Source organism: Rhinolophus hipposideros (assembly GCF_964194185.1).
Source record: "Rhinolophus hipposideros genome assembly, chromosome: 16".
Taxonomy (NCBI): Eukaryota; Metazoa; Chordata; class Mammalia; order Chiroptera; family Rhinolophidae; genus Rhinolophus; species Rhinolophus hipposideros.
Genome location: NC_138062.1, coordinates 58186229 through 58202458, shown reverse-complemented (window position 1 = coordinate 58202458; position 16230 = coordinate 58186229). Strand labels below are relative to the sequence as shown.

Genomic DNA, 16230 nt, shown 5'->3' with positions numbered 1-16230 from the left:
GACGGGTGCCGCAGCTGGCAGCTGGCTCGGCTTTCAGCTCCCAGGCCTTATAGGGTCAGGGGCGGTCGTGGGCCTGGCCAGTAGAGGCAGGCAGCCAGCGGGCCGGGGGAGGGCCCTGGGCGGTCACGTGCCTGCCTGCCCGGCCCAGCATGGGCCCTGGGCCCAGCACCTTTCCCCTGCTCTCAGGGCTAGGCCGCCTCTGCTCACCGCACCTGCCCCCACCAGGCTGAGTGATTCGTGGGCCGTTCTGTGCTCAGAGACATGGCCTATATGCCCTCTTGGCCTCCTCTATCCATCCACGAGATGGTCACAGTTCAAATCTCTGCTCTACTGGGATGCCTTGGCCTCAATTTCCCCTCCAGACTTCTCACCATGGCCCACGATATTCTGCTTCCCCTCTGCCTTCATCTCCCCTGGTTCTCTCCCCCTCAATCATTCCAGCCATGTGGACCTCCTTGCTGTTCCTCCAAATCTCCAATCACTGTCCTGCCTCAGGGCCTTTGCATGAACTGTGCCCTCTACCTATAGCTCTCTTCCCCCGACACCCACACAATTCCCTCCCTCCCTGTGTCCCCTGCAATACACAGTGCCTGGCACACAGTCAGCACTTAATAAATGTTTGGCTAAATGGGCCAACTCATAGGGTAGTTGTGAGCATGAAATGAGGTCACGTATGACCTGTTTACCCCAGTGCCTAGTACCTAGCAGGTGTTCCACAGATGTTAGCTTAGCATTGTCCAGGCAGAGAGGAGCAGGGTCTGTCTTGAGCAGGGAGGGGACATGTCACTCTCCAGAAGGAACTTTCTTTGAGTAAGGGCCAAAATGCAGACCAAGACAAAGCACCAACATAGCTGGGGGCACCCTAGGAGTGAGACGCAGGCCCAGTCGGTTCGGGCCAACCGAAGGTGGCTTCCTGGAGGAGGCATCCCATGCCGGATGCCGCAGAGACAGAATTTGAGCCAAGACCCGGAGCCCGTGTGCAGAGCAGGCTGTGTGGGTAGGTGCATAGATGAGGAGAGGCGTGACTGCCACAGCCTCCCTGGGCTGTTTTCCCCTTATCTGCCCCTGAAACAGGGATCACAGTTGCGTGCTGGTGGGGGTTGGACAAAGACCCATCTGGTGGCTCTGGGCTCTGAGCTGGAAGAAAGAAGAGTCTAGCCTCTGGGCCTGATGACCCCCAGGTCATCTCCTTGGAGCTGTCACTGTGTTTGCCAAACAGATGTGGAACGAAAGCGGGGGCCCTAACCTCTGTCCTCCAGCCAATAGTTCCTAAAGGTGGCAGTGGGAGGTGGACCCTGGGTGTGTCTCTCCTTTCCCTGCAGAGTTGCCACAATCCAGTGAGGGGGAGGGGAATCAAGCAAAAATAAAAATGATCTGAAACAGTGAGTCAGGTCTCGTCCCCCCTCTGCCCACAGCCCTCCAGGGTACCCACCACCTCCCATAGGGTAAAGGCCCAAGTCTTTCCTGTGGCCCATGGGGCCCTGCATGACCAGCACTCATCTGCTCCCTGCCTGCCGTCACCTCCTCCCTCTCTCCCCATCCCTTACTCTGCTCCAGCCACATGGACCTGCTTGCTGTTCTTCCACATGCCAGGCAAAGTCTTACCCCAGGAATTTGGCACACGCTGTGCCCCCTGCCTACAATGCTCTTCACTCTTTGCTTATGTCACCTCTTCAGAGAGGCCCTCCTGGACTCCCTCGCTTATTTAAAAATATACACCCCTCCTCGTACCCCCCACATAAACTCCCCATCATCCCTCTCTTTGATTTTTCTCATCATTCTACTAACACTAAGAAAAGAAAAGTAATTTATTTTTCTTATGTATTGTCTGTCTCCTACTGTATTGTCACGTCGTAGAGGACAGGATTTTTGTTTTGCTCACTGCCATGTCCCCAAAGCAGAGAACTGCATGGCACACAGCAGGTGCCCTATAAATGTTTGTTGAATGAACAAATTTATGAGTGAATAATAGCTTCTGTGAATGAGTTTACTAGGATTGGCACAACTGCCTTATGACTTTCATACCTATTTTGCAGAGGAGAAAACAGGTTTGGAGAGGGGAAGTCGCTTGCCCACCCACTTGTAGGCAAGGCTGAGACTCGACCCTAGGGCGTCAGGAAGCCAGCGAGGTTCCTGAATCTGGCTGGAGGGAAGTGGTCAGGGCTCCCAGAGTTGCCCCTGGGCCAAGTCCCAGGAAAGCCAGGGGCCACCCTGACCTCACCACATCAGGCTGTGGTTTCCTAACACCCCGCCTGGCCACTAGGGAGTCTGAGGGGCAGCTAAGAATGTGGTCAGAGGACAGGAGGGCCCCCACGGGATGGCCGTTGGCCCTTGCCCTACCTCTGTCTCCTCCATCCCGACCAGTGGAGAAACCACAGCAAGATCTGCTCCTGTGAGTCCGGAGAGGTGGGCATAGGAGGGGCTGACCCATCTGACTTTTTCTCCTATGTGATCCTGCTCCCCGCTGTTTCCAAGAAATCCATTTATACTAATGTGTGAACTTCCACTCCAGAAAGCTACATCTGAAGGGGCAATGCTTAACCCAGGTTGGGCACTAATGGTGGAACTACAGACAGGATGGCAAGCTGGTCAGGGGGCATCACTCCTTTCAAATCCTGAACCCCAGCTTGTGCCATGCAGTCACATAGCTCTGAGGCCCCCAGCACCCTGCAACTGAGACTCACCCCAGCCAGAATAGAGGCCATGGTCCTTTGGACAACATGAAGCACCTTTATTCTGGACAGCAAGCCCCAAACGGCAAAGTAAGTGGGTCTGACAGGCCCAGCTGGTGCAGTCCAGCATCTCTGAGGACCCTTCAGTCTAGGGTGTACAAGCTGGTAAGGGGGTGCTCACTTTTCGAAGCCCCAAATAGAAACCATTGGGCAAAAAGTGTGTTTCTTTGAAGAGTTTTGATCAGCTTCTTGGGGTGTGGCAACAGGTGAACCCAGGTGAACCCAGCTCCGACTAGTTGGACCTGAATTAAGTTTGTGACTCCATATGTGCAAGGGAAAGATTGGGGAGGGTCTGATATCAGTGAAGCTGGTGTACATTCTGAATGAGGCCCCTAACCAACCAACTCCGTGCCTGGGCCAAGGTTAAGGCATCGGCTGTTAGTGTTTCTGCATGGCCACTAGAGGGCAGAAGGGATCTCAGGGTGTGCGCCGCGGCCCTTGAGGCCCCGTGCGGTCAGAAGTCCAGCTCTGGCATCAGGGTGTGCTTGGGGCGGCTGGGGGGCTCCGGCTCTTCCTCGGGAATGTCCTCCGGGAAGCCCATCCCGTTCCGGTGGTGGCTCTCCCAGGCTCTCTGTTGGGCTGGCCAGTCCAGGTGCGCCCAGCGGGGGTCAGGGCCCCCCACGACTTCGTCCACCAGGGCCTCCAGGTCCGGAGGGGGTTCGGACCGCTCCAAGAGAATGGGCGCGAAGGGCCCCACGAGCCAGGGTAGCGGCATGGCCTGCATCACCAGCTCCAGCAGCTCGTCCACACAGGCATGGGCCCGGGCCATGCTGCCCCGGCCTTCGGCCAGCGCCGCTGCCGGCACATCCCGGAAACAGCGCGCATTGGCGAAGGTGGCCTGCAGGGCGTCCACGCTGCGCCGCACCTCGGCCACCTTTTCCTGGGCGTTGGAGGGCAGGCCCCGCACGCTTGTCTCCAGTGCATCCACCGAGCTCTGCAGCTCCTGCATCAGGCTGCGGGACAGCACGAGCGTCTCCATCTCCGCCTGCGGGGAGGGGCGGGGAGGGGCGGCGCCTCAACGTCCCGCATGGACACATGCCAGGCTCGCCGCCCTGCCTTATTTTCCCGTAGACACACAATGGGACTGTTGCCCTGCCTCAGTTTCCCCCATGGACACACAAACAAGACGGAGCCCTCCCTCCGGTTCCCTAAAGGACCCAAAGTAAGACTTGCCCTGTCTCGGTTTCCCCAATGGATACCCAATAGGACTGCATCACCCTGCCTCAGTTTCTCCATGGACACTTCAACCAGCTGACTTCGGCAGTTGGTTAGAGACAGCTCCAGCCTGGCCCCTGGCAACCCTGGGTGGATCCAGAATCACTCCCCTCTACCTCCCGCCCTCTCCCTGTCATCCTACCTGGCTGCTGCGGCGGCCATTCTCCAGCGGGTACAGACTCCACAGCTCATGTACCTTCCCGGGCTGGGCTGGGGTGATGGGGGTCGCCCCACACTGCACGAGGTCAATCTGTGGGGATGGGAGCAGTGGTAGTCAGAACTGGAGGATTTGGGGTGTCAGGGGAGCCAGGACCAATTCTGGCCTAGGTCTGGCCTCAATAAATATTTAGGGAACACCACCTGTATATAATATTTCTCACCTTCTGATCCAGCATGCCCATTGTCTCCTCTGCCCTCCGACAAACCCTGCGACCTGTAGTTCCCCTGAAGCTCTGTCAGGCCTTTGCTGGTGCTGTTCCTTCTGCCGGGTACACTCTTGTCCCCACCCCACCTCCCGGCCTGGTTCATTGCAGTTCAAGTCTCAATGTAGACATCACCACCTCCAGGAAGGCTTCCATCTTCCCCTCCTGGCTGGGTGGAGCCCTTCTCTGGGTTCTACAGCACCTGCTGTGTTCCCCATCATGACCCTGATCCCTCCACTGGACCTGACGGGGCCACTGTGCCTTCCAGTACCCAGGACAGGATAGGTGTTAGATATGCACACAAATACATTGCAACCCATCCAAACAATGGAATGCTACTGAGTCGTAAAAAGGAAGGAAATTCTGACACACACTACAACATGGATGACACTTGAGGACATTATGGCTCAGTGATAAAGGGACTCAGGTGCTCACAGGCGACCTCTGGTGGCTGCAGCGGGGAGGACAGACTGGGGTCCAGGATGGGAGCTGGGGGACCAGGTGAGCAATCATGGGGGCTGGCCCCAGGTGGAGAAAGCGGAGGGAGGAGATGTGGGTGGATTCAGGATAAACTGAGGGCAGAGCAGAAAGTATGGCAGATGTATCAGATGCGGGAGGGAGGAGAAGACGGATCTGCTGCAGTTGAGATGGAGAGAGGGAATGTAAGATAAGCAGGTTGGGACGTCTGAACTTATCAAGCCAAGTAAGCACGAGCTGTCATGTTCTTTTGAAGCAAGGAAGGATGGATAATGGGAGAAGAAGCTGGGTGTGGGCTAGAACCTAAAGGATGGAAAGCATTGGGATTGGTGACAAGAGAGCGAGGAAAGAGGTACCTTCTCCCTCTCCTGATCTGCCTTAACTGCCTATAAATTCCAGCTCCCACTTCCCTTCCTTCACCAAACCCCTTTCATGCTCCCCAGACAGAGACTTGGCACCCCCTGAGTTCCCCCAGTCCCACGTCCCCCTTCTTCCCCAGCCCTGAACACACATGGCTGGAAGCAGCTGTGACCAATTCTACCTCCCCCTTCAGACTAGCAGGGGACCAGGTACTCAGCTGGCATATAATCCATGCCTATTGGCCAGCATCATAGGGCGGGGGCAGGCAGAGGGCTCTCACCAGCTCCAGTGTCTCCTGCAGCTGGGCCAGTGTGTCCTGTGCATGATGTTTCTTCTGCCTCAGTTTCCCCAGAGAATGCTCATATGCCAGGTGACGGAGCCGCGCTGACAGAGAGCCCAGGCGCACAAAGTAGCCCTGATGTTTCCTCTGCTCCTCCACGGAGCCCACCTCCGGGCCCTCAGCCTCGGCCGCCAGTGTCGCTAGAGGATGGGACGCGGGAGGGGGGTCAGTGTGGTCACGGGTCACCTCCATGTCTACTCACCCTCCTTCTGAGTGGACGAGCCCGTGGGCTCCCAAATATATAGTTTCCCTTTACCAATATCGACTCATTCAATCTTTCCTAAACCCTATGATTTAGGTACTAGCCATTTCACAGATGGGGAAAACTGAAGCAGAGAGGTGAAGTCCCACAGGCGCAAGAGGCAGACTTGGGATTCGAACCCAGGCACTCTGACTCTAGACAATTCTTAACCACTCTACTAAACTGCCTCTTAAAGAATATATGGCACGTGCCGGGCACCACCTTTCTGCCAAGGAGGGAGCACGCCAACATGTTCTAGTTCCATAAAGCAGGGGTTGAGAAGTCAGATTGTCTTCAGGGCCAGCAGACAGATTAGAATGTTGCAAAAAGGTAGGGTTTAAGGGAACTGTATAAAGGGGCAGGTGCTATTCAACCCAGGTGTCTAGTGTTTTAAGGCAAGACAGAAATTGGGATTTATAGGGGCAAAATCTGATTGTTAAATGCATGTGATGAATTAAAACATTTAAAAGGCATTGTACAGGCCAGATAATACAATTTGGAGGGCCACCAATTTGAGACCATGGCCCTCAAGTTTGTAAGTCACTTACACTCTTGGGATCTGGGAGGTCTGGTTTCTAGTAGGATGTAAGTTGAGGGGGCTATGGAAGCAGTGTGGGAGGTCAGGGCTGGGCCCCATTCCATGTTTCCTGCTGATCTGCTTTGTGGCATTGAGCAGGTCCCAAACCTCTTTGATCTGTAACCTCCAGGGATGGGCACTGGACAGGAGGATTCAAGTGTGTGGGGGAGGGGAGGGCACCAGCCTCACCGAGCTCCTCCTCTGTCATGGGCAGGAAATGGTCCACCAGCTCCTCTGACTTGCCCAGCACAACGTCCACAGCGTGGCTCATAGAACGCTTCAGCTCCACGCTCCAGCGCCGGCCTTGCCGTGCCAGGCCCACCACGCCTGTCATACTGCTGGCCACGGCCCCCTTGGCTGAGGTCACCACCTGGTGGGAGAGGCCCCAATCCAGGCACTGTTGGTCTCCGACTCCCTTCTGAAGCCCCTCTGTTCCCTGGGGCTGGGAGTCAAGGACCTCTGGTCCCTTCCCATCGCCAGGCCTCAATATCCCTCTATAACCTGGGGGACATTAAAATTCTTCACAGGATAGTTAAAGGGGTCACAAGAACCTACTGACACATGTTAAGTGCTCCATAATGTGGGTGCCGATTATTTTAATGTGGCTGGTGTTTTTTCAGTTGACCAAAGCCTGATTCAGTCCCCGAGGCTAGCTGGCATTGGCATTGGCATGTAGGCCTGGTATGGGGGGAAGCAGCAGCCCTCCTCCCTCCCACCTCCACCCCCATGCAGCTCCCCACGTTCGGTGGTGCCAGTACCATCTCCGAAGGCTGCTGGAGAAAGGGCAACTTCTCTTCCAACTTGTCCAGGCCTCTGCAGGCCAGGTCATTCACTGTGGCCACTGCAGAGAGAGGGAGAAAATTAGGGGAACGACTGGGGAGACAGGGACACAGAGAGAGCCAGAGAGGCAGGGAGTGCTGCAGGGAGAGGCAGGGAGTGCTACAGGGAGAGGCAGGGAGAAAAAGAGAGACGGGGAGCAACGGAGATAGGGAGAGATCAAGGAAGGCCTCTATGGCAGGGGGAACCTGGTTGGAGCCTGGGGAGGGGCTGGAGACCCTGAGGGTGTGGGTGGGCCACTAGGCTGGGCCCTGCCTCCTCTGCCCTCTCTGCCTCTGCCTGGCAATTGGCTTCTGCCAGCACCAAGGTGACTCTACACCCATTCCCGGCTCAGCCCCAGCAAGCAGGCTCAAGGTCATACAAGCTGGTTGAGAAGGAGGAGGGAGGCCCTGGGCTGGGACCCTCAGGTGACCCCTTTCTCAGTCAGATGTGAGGCCAAGAATCTTTCTGCCTCCCCTCCCCCATCAGGTTGGACTCCTGAGCTGGTCTAGGAAGATGGGGTCTTCAGTATAACTGGAAGCAGGGACGGAAGGGCAAACGGGGCAGGGAGGGTGGACAGGCAAAGGGGACCCAAGGCACAACAGGCCAGCCAACAAGGGAGGAGAACATGGAGACAGATGGAAGAGCGACAGAAGAAGGGACAAGTAAACTGCTAAAGGCAGATGGCTAGGCGATCAGACATAGTAAGCCAACAGGTGGAGGGAGGCAGGACAGGCAGAGAGGCATTGGGAGATGGCCCAGGCAGCAGGACTAAGTGAGGATTGGGGTGCGGAGAGGCAAGGTGGGCAGGCTAAGGGCACACAAGACAGGTAAGACTGAGGAGGGACAGGTCAGGGCCCACCCCAGGGAATGCCATGCTGCTGGCACACGAGAGGGGTCGGTGGAGAGACCACAGGACCCTTGGGCCAAGGGACTCACACTGAGGCTGCAGGTGGCTGAGCAGTGGCTGGGCGTGGTCCAGAGCGCTGGTGGTTATGCTGCACACGCAGTGCTCAGCCAGGCGGCAGGCGGAGCCCAGCAGTGGGTGCCGATCCTTGGCTGCGCTGTAGGCATCGGAGACGGCGGTACACGTGGTCCTGACCAGGGGCAGGGCCACCACGCGCTGTACCACGTTCTGTGGGGAGGGCTGGCGTCAGAGGGACCCCCAGGGGCCAGAATGTGTATTGAGCATCATCTGGCTGTGTGCAGGCGGTGGAAACCCATATGAAGGTGCTCACAGGCTCACACACAGTGTGACAAGTTCTGAAAGAATCTGACAGCTAAGGGCACAGCCTCTGCGGCAATACTACCTGCATTCAGTTCTGGTTCAGCCACCTCCAAGCTGTGTGAGCTTGGGCAAGTGAGTGAGCTGCCTGGTGCCTCGGTCTGCCCATCTGTAAAATGGGTTTCGGGACTGTGATGGGGATTCTGGGAGCCAATATTTGTGAAGTGGAAAAGTGACTGATGCATAGTAGATGTTGTGATTGCTGCTATTATCATTGTTGTTAAGAATGCCATGATGATGGACACAAAAACAGAGAGATACGGGTGGAGACCCAGAGGTGGGAGAGAGTTGGATGGACAGAGGCCGGCAAAACTGGATGTGCTTGGAGAGACGCTCCCCTCCTCGGGCATCACTGTGCCCCTCTGGTAAATGGGTAGGAAGTACAGAGATGCCAATCCCCTCCGTGGTCCAAAAGGCCCTCAGAGTGAGGGGCTCACCGCAGAGAGGTGGGAGGGGGTGTACCTGGCGTGTAGCTGTCCCGGGAGGGACTGTCTCCCCCCCTTCCCCAGGCCCTGCTCCATAGGAGGCACAGGCCCTCACCTGCTGGTCTTGCTCCCACAGGCGAGGGCTGGGGGCCTGAGCCGCCTCATCTTCTGACATGCCTTCTGCGAACAGGGTCACCCTGGGGGGCAGGATAGAGTGAGGCAGGCACGTGCACGGCAGCCCTCCCAGGCCTTGGGTTCTATCTGGCTGGGTTCTGTGACTCTGGCAAGTCTTGTTCCTTCTTGGGGCCTCAGTTTCCCCATCCTAAAAATTGGGCAATGATAATACCTACCTCAGTGTCATGAGGGGCACGGACAGTGTATGCACAGGGCTCTGCACACAGTAGGTGCACACTGGAGAGCCTCTGGTAAGGTGGGGGCACTGTAGTGATTCAAAGCATGGGCTCGGGAGAAAGACCTGGTTTTGAATTGTGCCGTTACCTGCTGTGTGACTTTGGGCAAGTGCCTTCCCCTCTCTGGGCTGTTTCCTCTTCTAAAAAGTAGGGGAGATCCCTGCTGCCCCTGCCCCTGACAGAACCGCACAAGCAGCCCCCTGCAGGTATGCAAGTGGTAACTGCGGAATCCCAATAAACCCACAGTCCTTTTGACAGTTAGGGAAACTGAGGCATACAGCAGGTTCATGCTGGGCTCAAGATCACTCAGCTTAAGCCAACTCAGAGCCGGGAGTTCGACCTCAGACTCCCCGCCTGCAGTTCACTCCCCCTCCCCACCACCCGCCTTCAGAGCCGTAGTCCCTGTCCAACTGGGTCCTGAGCTTCAGCCAACTGGGCCAAGGGTCTCAGCCACCTGCTCTGGCCCGTCACTCCTCTCTCCTCCCCACGCCGCTGGACCCTCTCCCGCCCACCGGATCCGGAGCCCCCGGGCCTATGGGGTGCTCCTGAACTTCGTCCGCGTGGCACTCACCTGGGAGCGTGCAACCTCAGCCTCCAGGTGCCGCCACGGACCCCAGATTCTGGCTCCGGTCTTCGCTTACTGTGGGCCCCGCCTGCCTTATAGCGGCTCGGGAGGCGGAGCCTCCGGGGACCTACCAATGGGGAGAGGCGGTGCGGGGGCGTGCCCCGGGGGCGGGGCTCCAGGCCCCTCTCGCACTTCCCTGGGGCTCCCCGAGCGCTCAACGGTTGCCATAGCAACTTGTGGACGCTAGATGCCCAAGGCTGAGCTTTTGTTGGCCAAGTCTGGCCACTTGTCACCCTCGCTGCTGTAGCGGTGGAGGCAGTGGAGGGCGATCACAGCCCCACCTCCTTGCCCTGTGACCTTGAGCAAGTCCTCAAGATCTTTCTATTTTTTTAATCTGCAACTTCACTAAACTAGGAACCATGCGGCCCATCCCCTTCGATTTCCCGTCTTACAGAAGAGCAAACTGAGGCTCAGAATGCCTGGGTCCCACAGCGATTGAGGGATTTGATTCAAACCCAGCTCGGCCAGGCTCCAGACTCCTGGCTTTCATTAAAACGCCTGTAATGACCACCAACCTGGGCATTACACTTCTTCCAGGGTCCTGAAAAAAACTGAGCATGACTCAGACACCCTGGGGTCCCCCAATCGGATCCTGTCCCCTACCACGCCCAGCATTGTGTCAGCAGGTGGCCTAAGGTTCTGTGTTGTGAGAACACAGCCCTCCAGGCCTCTGTCAATTTGTTCAACCCCATCCAGCCGGCCCACGCTTACCCTGGGTGGCTGCCCCCTGGGTTATCCGGGCCACCATGACAAATTGTTTGGAGACCTGAAGCAATCTGGTTTAATTTAAACCTTCCCCAGGACACAAGTTCTGGCAGGAACCCACCAGTAAAATGACACCCTGGGCAATAGTCAGGGTTTTATTTCCAGTCAAGCCTCAGGATGGCGTGGGGGAGGGGCAGCCACAGGCCGTTGGCTCCCTATTGGGGTTTCACATCCAGCACCCCACGTCCCAGGTCACGCCTCTTGCTTCCTCCTTCATCCTAGAGTCTTAGGAAGTAGACTTAGGAGATGTAGGAACACAAAGAATTCCAATTTGTTCAATTCCGTTTGCCAACTATTTATTAAACCCCTTGGGCCTGCCCCCTAACTGAGTGATGAGTAACTCAGGCAACTCAGTAACAGGCCTAGCACTCAGAGAGCCCCCCAAACTGGGGGAGACAGAACCAGAGAGAGACAGCCGCTGTGTGGCCAGGGCCTGGCCAGAGGGTGGGTGAGAGAGCTAAGGGAGCTGGAAGACCGAGACCTGGGAAACGAGGAAGGCATTCCTGGAAGAGGGTACAGCTTAAGCAAAGGCAAGGAGGCCGGAGAACCTCACTGTGTTTTGGGAAGCTTGGGCGAAGCGGGTCTGGCAACTAGGGAAAGGCTTCCTTATCCTTAAAAGGGGGAATTCATTGCCTAGTGGGGTACAGTGTTCTTCAGAGCAGTCACCCCTGTCTCCACCCCAACCTTAGGCTTAAAATGGGACGTGGCCACAGCCAGGAGTGTCTGTCCCTTCATGGCTTTAGGCTCAGCGCAGCGTGTGTTATTCGGGGAGAACATCTTGTCTTTATTGGCCACAAGCCACTGATAGAGGTCGTCCAGGTTCTGATTGCAGGTCCAGGGGTTACCAGAGATGTCGAAGCCGTCCTTCATGTTCTGGGCTGCCCCAGGCTGCCCCAGGTATGCCCAGAGGCCTTTGGGCACACTGGTCAATAAATTGTTGGAGAGATCCAACATGTCCAGCTGCTTCAGACCTCGGAAGGCGCCGGCTGCCACCGTGGCCAGCTGGTTGTCTTGCAGGAAAAGGTAGTGCAGGTTTGGCTGGGGTACCAATAGGCCCTCTTCGAGTGCCTTCAACCTGTTGCCCTCCAGGTGTAGCTGTTCCAACTTCAGAGGACCCCTCAGAAGATCAGGGGGCAAAGTCTCCAACTGGTTATTGCCAAGGTCAAGGGTGTGCAGGTCGGAGAAGTTGGCCAGCAGCCCAGGGGGCAGCGTCTGGAGACGGTTCCCAGATAGGTCTAGGTGCGCCAAGGCTTTCAGGCCGTGCAGCCAGGAGGCCTCCAGGACTTCCAGCTGGTTTTCCTTCAGCACCAGGGTATGGAGGGCAGCTGAGACCTGGAAGAGGCCCGGGGACAGATGTGTCAGAGCGTTGCGAGTTAGATCGAGCACTTTTAGCTGAGGCACAGGCAACAGAAACTTCGCCGAGAGCTTCTCCAGCCGGTTGCTAGAAAGGTGCAGTTCCTGGAGGTTAGACATGCCCTGGAGGGTATTGGCTGGAAGCTGGGTGAGGTTCAAGAACTCTACAGAAAGGTAGGTGGTGTCGGCCGGGAGCGTTGAAGGGAGTTTGGCGGGTGGGTAGCAGTTGACAGAGCTGCCATTGTCTGACTGGAACACTTGACAGGCTTCCGGGTTTTGGATGACCCCCTGGGCTGAGGGGGCCACAATTAGTAGCAGCAGGAACAAGATTCTAGAAAGATGGGTGTCCAGGCCCCCTGGGCTACAGGAAATGACAAAAGGTGCTTAATGAGCCACAGTGAAAATATACGCAGAAGCTGCCCACTTCTTCCCATCTCCACTTCACCACCCTGGACCTGACACTTCATTGCTCCCCTAGACTAGTGCACTCACCTTCCTCTCCATGTTTTGAAGGCTGAGCCCGTGAAGCCATCCTGCAAACCCCCCAGCTCCAATGTCCCGTTTCCATGAAGCTTTCTCTGACTTATCCAAAACAGAACTCTGTTTTCCCTTCTGGCCTCCTCCTCTTTCTGTCCAGCTCTGATCAAACCAGGTTAGGTTGTTTTCTGTGTCTAGCTCCATCTTGCTCCAATCATTCAGACGGAACCCAGGGCTCCAAAAGGGGACTCTGAACATGAAAAGTGCCCTAAGCCAGTCTGGCGGAGGTTATATGGCCTTGAGTTGGGGTGGTTTACAGTTGGCACCGTAACCCTTAGAGGGCTGGGGCTTCTGTTCCTTCCCGTCCCTCCAGCAGGCCTCTGCTTGGAGTAAGCCTGTCCTAGTTAGAGTCTGAGTGCTGGTCCGTTTCAATCTGTAGGCCTACATCTGGCCCTGACTTCAGTGGGTCAGACAGGATGTTCATTCATTGCCTGTTTTCCAAACCTGCCCAGGAATGGTGGGGTAGAGACCTACCTCTGGTTTTGCTCTGGGCTCCAAAAGGACATGGTGGCCTCTCTCTTTCCACCTACGTTCCCTTGGTCTGGTGAGGTGGCTTATACCTGCCTGGGCTGGAGGCAGGGGCACCAACCACAGGGAAGTCCCCACCTACATCCTGTTGCTCCGGATAGGAGCTGAACCTGAGCCAGGCAGGGGAAAGGGAGAGGTCAGGATTGCAAAATTGTTTCCTGGCAGAGAGGGAGGACAGCAGAGGGGCTTGGCCTTCTGTTTTCCCCTTGCTGAAAACTTCTGTGCAGTTTTCCTTCCCCTGATTCTGCTTTTGGGAAGTGAGCACCCAAGAGTCACTGGGGCTGAGTGTCCCCTCCCCCATCCCAGGAATCAAGGGTCAAGGTTGCAAGGTGCCAGTCCTGGGGGATGAAGACACCTCTCTGAGCAAGAAGTACTATTTATGACACATTTGAGCAACCAGGAAGTGCAGTGAAGAGGACAAAAAGAACTTGTTTTGAATTCACGACAGATTTGTTGTTGGATATATTTTTATTGAGATCACTTTTTTCAAAAGCAAGTGATGCCGGAAGTCTCCACAGTCTTTGAACAATGACCTGGTTCTGAATCTCAGCTGTGTTAGGACTGCTTTGTTTTGTGACTGTGGGCAAATGGCTTAACTTTTCTTGGCCTCTGTTTCCTCATCTGTGAAATTGAACTCAATCTCCCAGAGCCCCATCTACTCTTTCTTTCTTCATCTGAAGCTGATTTGGTTTGGATCATTCTCATTTCCTAACAAATGCATTCGAAGGCTACCCATTTCCCTTTGAGAATGGCTTTGGCTGCATCTCATGGGTTTGACTATTTAGTGCTTTCATTCTTGTTGGGTTCTAAACATTCAGGTGTGCTGTTATCTTCAACTGTAGCCAGGACTTCTGTCATGCCTGGCCATGGCTTCTTCTTCCTAGACCCATATCTGAAGGGTTTTGTCCCTACTGATCTGTAAGGATGACTGAGTTTTGTCTTAGTGGACACACAGGCTCAGAGACAAACATGCAGGCTGATACTGACAGGCACAGATAAAAAATGACAGACAGACACATGCATGAATACACAAGCATAGATGTTGGCACAGAAACAGGTGAAAATACATAGACAGAACCTAACAGGAACACAGACAGAGCAGGACACATAGGACAGACGGGCAGATCTGCAGAGACGGACACACAAAACACACACAAAAAGTGGCAAAGGACCCGAATAGACATTTTTCCAAAGAAGACATACCAATGGCCAACAGGTACGTGAAAAGATACTCCACATCACACATCAGCAGGGAAACGCAAATCCAAACCATGAGATCTCACCTCACCCCTGTTAGAATGGCTGTTATCAATAAGATACGAAATAACAAGTGTTGGTGAGGCTGTGGAGAAAAGGGAATCCTCATGAACTCTTAGTGGGATTGCAAATTGGTGCAGCCACTATGGAAAACAGTATGGAGGTTCCCCCACAAATTAAAAATAGAGCTGTCATGTGATCCAATAATTTCACTTCTGGGTAAAGTAAATGAGATTACTCAAAGTAAATGAGATTACTATCTTGAGATATCTGCATCCCTGTGTTTATTGCAGCATTATTCACACACACACACACACACACACACACACACACACACACACACAGAGGAATTATTACTCAGCCAGAAAAAAGAAGCAAATCCTGTGATTTGCAACAACATGGATGAACTCTGAAGGTATTATGTTAAATGAAGTAAGTCAGACAAAGAAAGACAAATATCATACGATCTCACTTATATGTGGAATGTAAAAAAACACAAACTCATACAAACAAACTCATAGAAACCGAGAGTAGAATGGCTGTGGGAGGTGCAGGGGAAATGAGGAGCTACTGGTCTAAGAGGGCAAACTTGCAGTTATGAAATAAATAACTTCTGGGCACTTAATATACAGCACGCTGTACTTAACAACTGTATTGTATACTTGAAAGTTGCCAAGAGAGTAGGTTTTAAATGTTCCCACAACTCATACAAGAAGGTAACTAACTGTGTGAGGCAATAGGTGTGTTAACCTTACGTGGCGATCATCTTGTGATGTATACACATATCAAGTCATCAGATTGTGCACTTGAAACTTATACAATGTTACCTGTCAGTTACACCTCAAGGTGAAAAAACAGACACAGGTTCAGGAGGAGCTGTTAGATGCCATCACAGAGTTTTGTGTTTATTATCAGTTCTTTTTTTTTTAAAATATATATATATATATATATATATATATATATATATATATATATATATATATTTTTTTTTTAACAGGACTTTATTGGGGAACAGTGTGTACTTCCAGGACTTTTGTCCAAGTCAAGTTGTTGTCCTTTCAGTCTTAGTTGTGGAGAGCGCAGCTCAGCTCCAGGTCTAGTTGCCGTTTTCTAGTTGCAGGGGGCACAGCCCACCATCCCTTGTGGGACTTGAGGAGTTGAATGGGCAACCTTGTGGCTGAGAGCCCACTGGCCCCTGTGGGAATCGAACCGGCAGCCTTCGGAGTTAGGAGCTCGGAGCTCTAACAGCCTGAGCCACCAGGCCGGCCCCTCAGTTCTTTATTATCTCTTGTTCACTGCTCCATTCCCAGATCCCAGCACAAAGTAGGTGCTTAATCAACATGGGCTGGTAGACGGGTTGTGAACTGCAATGACATGCTAAAGCGATCTCTTAAAATGAAATCAGATTATGTCCCCTGCTTAAAACCCTCTGGTAGTTTCCTACCCCACTTAAAATTCATAAGGCTGGGAGAGTGGAGGGATGGGGAGTTAATATTTAATGAGGACAGAGTTTCCGCTTGGGAAGATGAGAAAGTTCTGGAGGGTGGGGATGTGAAGTCCAACAATGTGCATGGACTTCCTGCCACCAAACCAAACAGTTAAAAATGGTTCAAATGGTCCATCTGAATTTATGTGTATTTATGCGTATTTTACAATTTAAAAAAAACTGTGTACTCCTCATCTGTGAGGCTCTGCCTACCTGGGGCCCTGCCCTCCTCTCCTTCCCCATCTCTACCTGCTCCCCCCTCACCCTCTGATCCAGCCACGCTGGCTGCTGCTGTGCTCCTCCTCCAGGAGTGTTTCCACCTCGGGCTGTTCCCTCTGCCTGAAATGCTCTCTACACATCTCCCCCGGGCTGTCCCTTC

General features: G+C 54.2%; 2 protein-coding genes across 2 annotated transcripts; both read right to left on the bottom strand.

The window, feature by feature from the left end:
- Positions 1–1785: 1785 nt before the first annotated feature.
- Positions 1786–10522, bottom strand: PLIN5 (perilipin 5). The gene is made up of 8 exons (XM_081076175.1): positions 9872–10522; positions 9006–9087; positions 8120–8315; positions 7123–7205; positions 6554–6734; positions 5487–5686; positions 4090–4197; positions 1786–3717 (listed from the first exon to the last, which is right to left on the bottom strand). The coding sequence occupies exons 2-8, from the start codon at positions 9063–9065 to the stop codon at positions 3187–3189; spliced, it is 1359 nt and encodes a 452-aa protein (XP_080932301.1). The 5' UTR covers positions 9066–9087; positions 9872–10522; the 3' UTR covers positions 1786–3186.
- A 163-nt stretch (positions 10523–10685) lies between these two features.
- Positions 10686–13142, bottom strand: LRG1 (leucine rich alpha-2-glycoprotein 1). The gene is made up of 2 exons (XM_081076196.1): positions 13055–13142; positions 10686–12404 (listed from the first exon to the last, which is right to left on the bottom strand). Exons 1-2 carry the CDS (start codon positions 13084–13086, stop codon positions 11324–11326), a joined length of 1113 nt encoding a protein of 370 aa, XP_080932322.1. The 5' UTR covers positions 13087–13142; the 3' UTR covers positions 10686–11323.
- Positions 13143–16230: the final 3088 nt, after the last annotated feature.

Excerpts from the sequence above, each read along its gene's own strand:
- PLIN5 (XM_081076175.1), bottom strand. The coding sequence starts at position 9,065 with ATGTCAGAAGATGAGGCGGCTCAGGCCCCCAGCCCTCGCCTGTGGGAG. Across the intron at positions 8,316-9,005 it reads TGTGGGAGCAAGACCAGCAG|AACGTGGTACAGCGCGTGGT; the intron begins GTGAGGGCCTGT and ends CCCTCCCCACAG. Across the intron at positions 4,198-5,486 it reads TGCAGGAGACACTGGAGCTG|ATTGACCTCGTGCAGTGTGG; the intron begins GTGAGAGCCCTC and ends CCATCCCCACAG.
- LRG1 (XM_081076196.1), bottom strand. The coding sequence starts at position 13,086 with ATGTCCTTTTGGAGCCCAGAGCAAAACCAGAG. Across the intron at positions 12,405-13,054 it reads AGCCCAGAGCAAAACCAGAG|CCCAGGGGGCCTGGACACCC; the intron begins GTAGGTCTCTAC and ends CATTTCCTGTAG.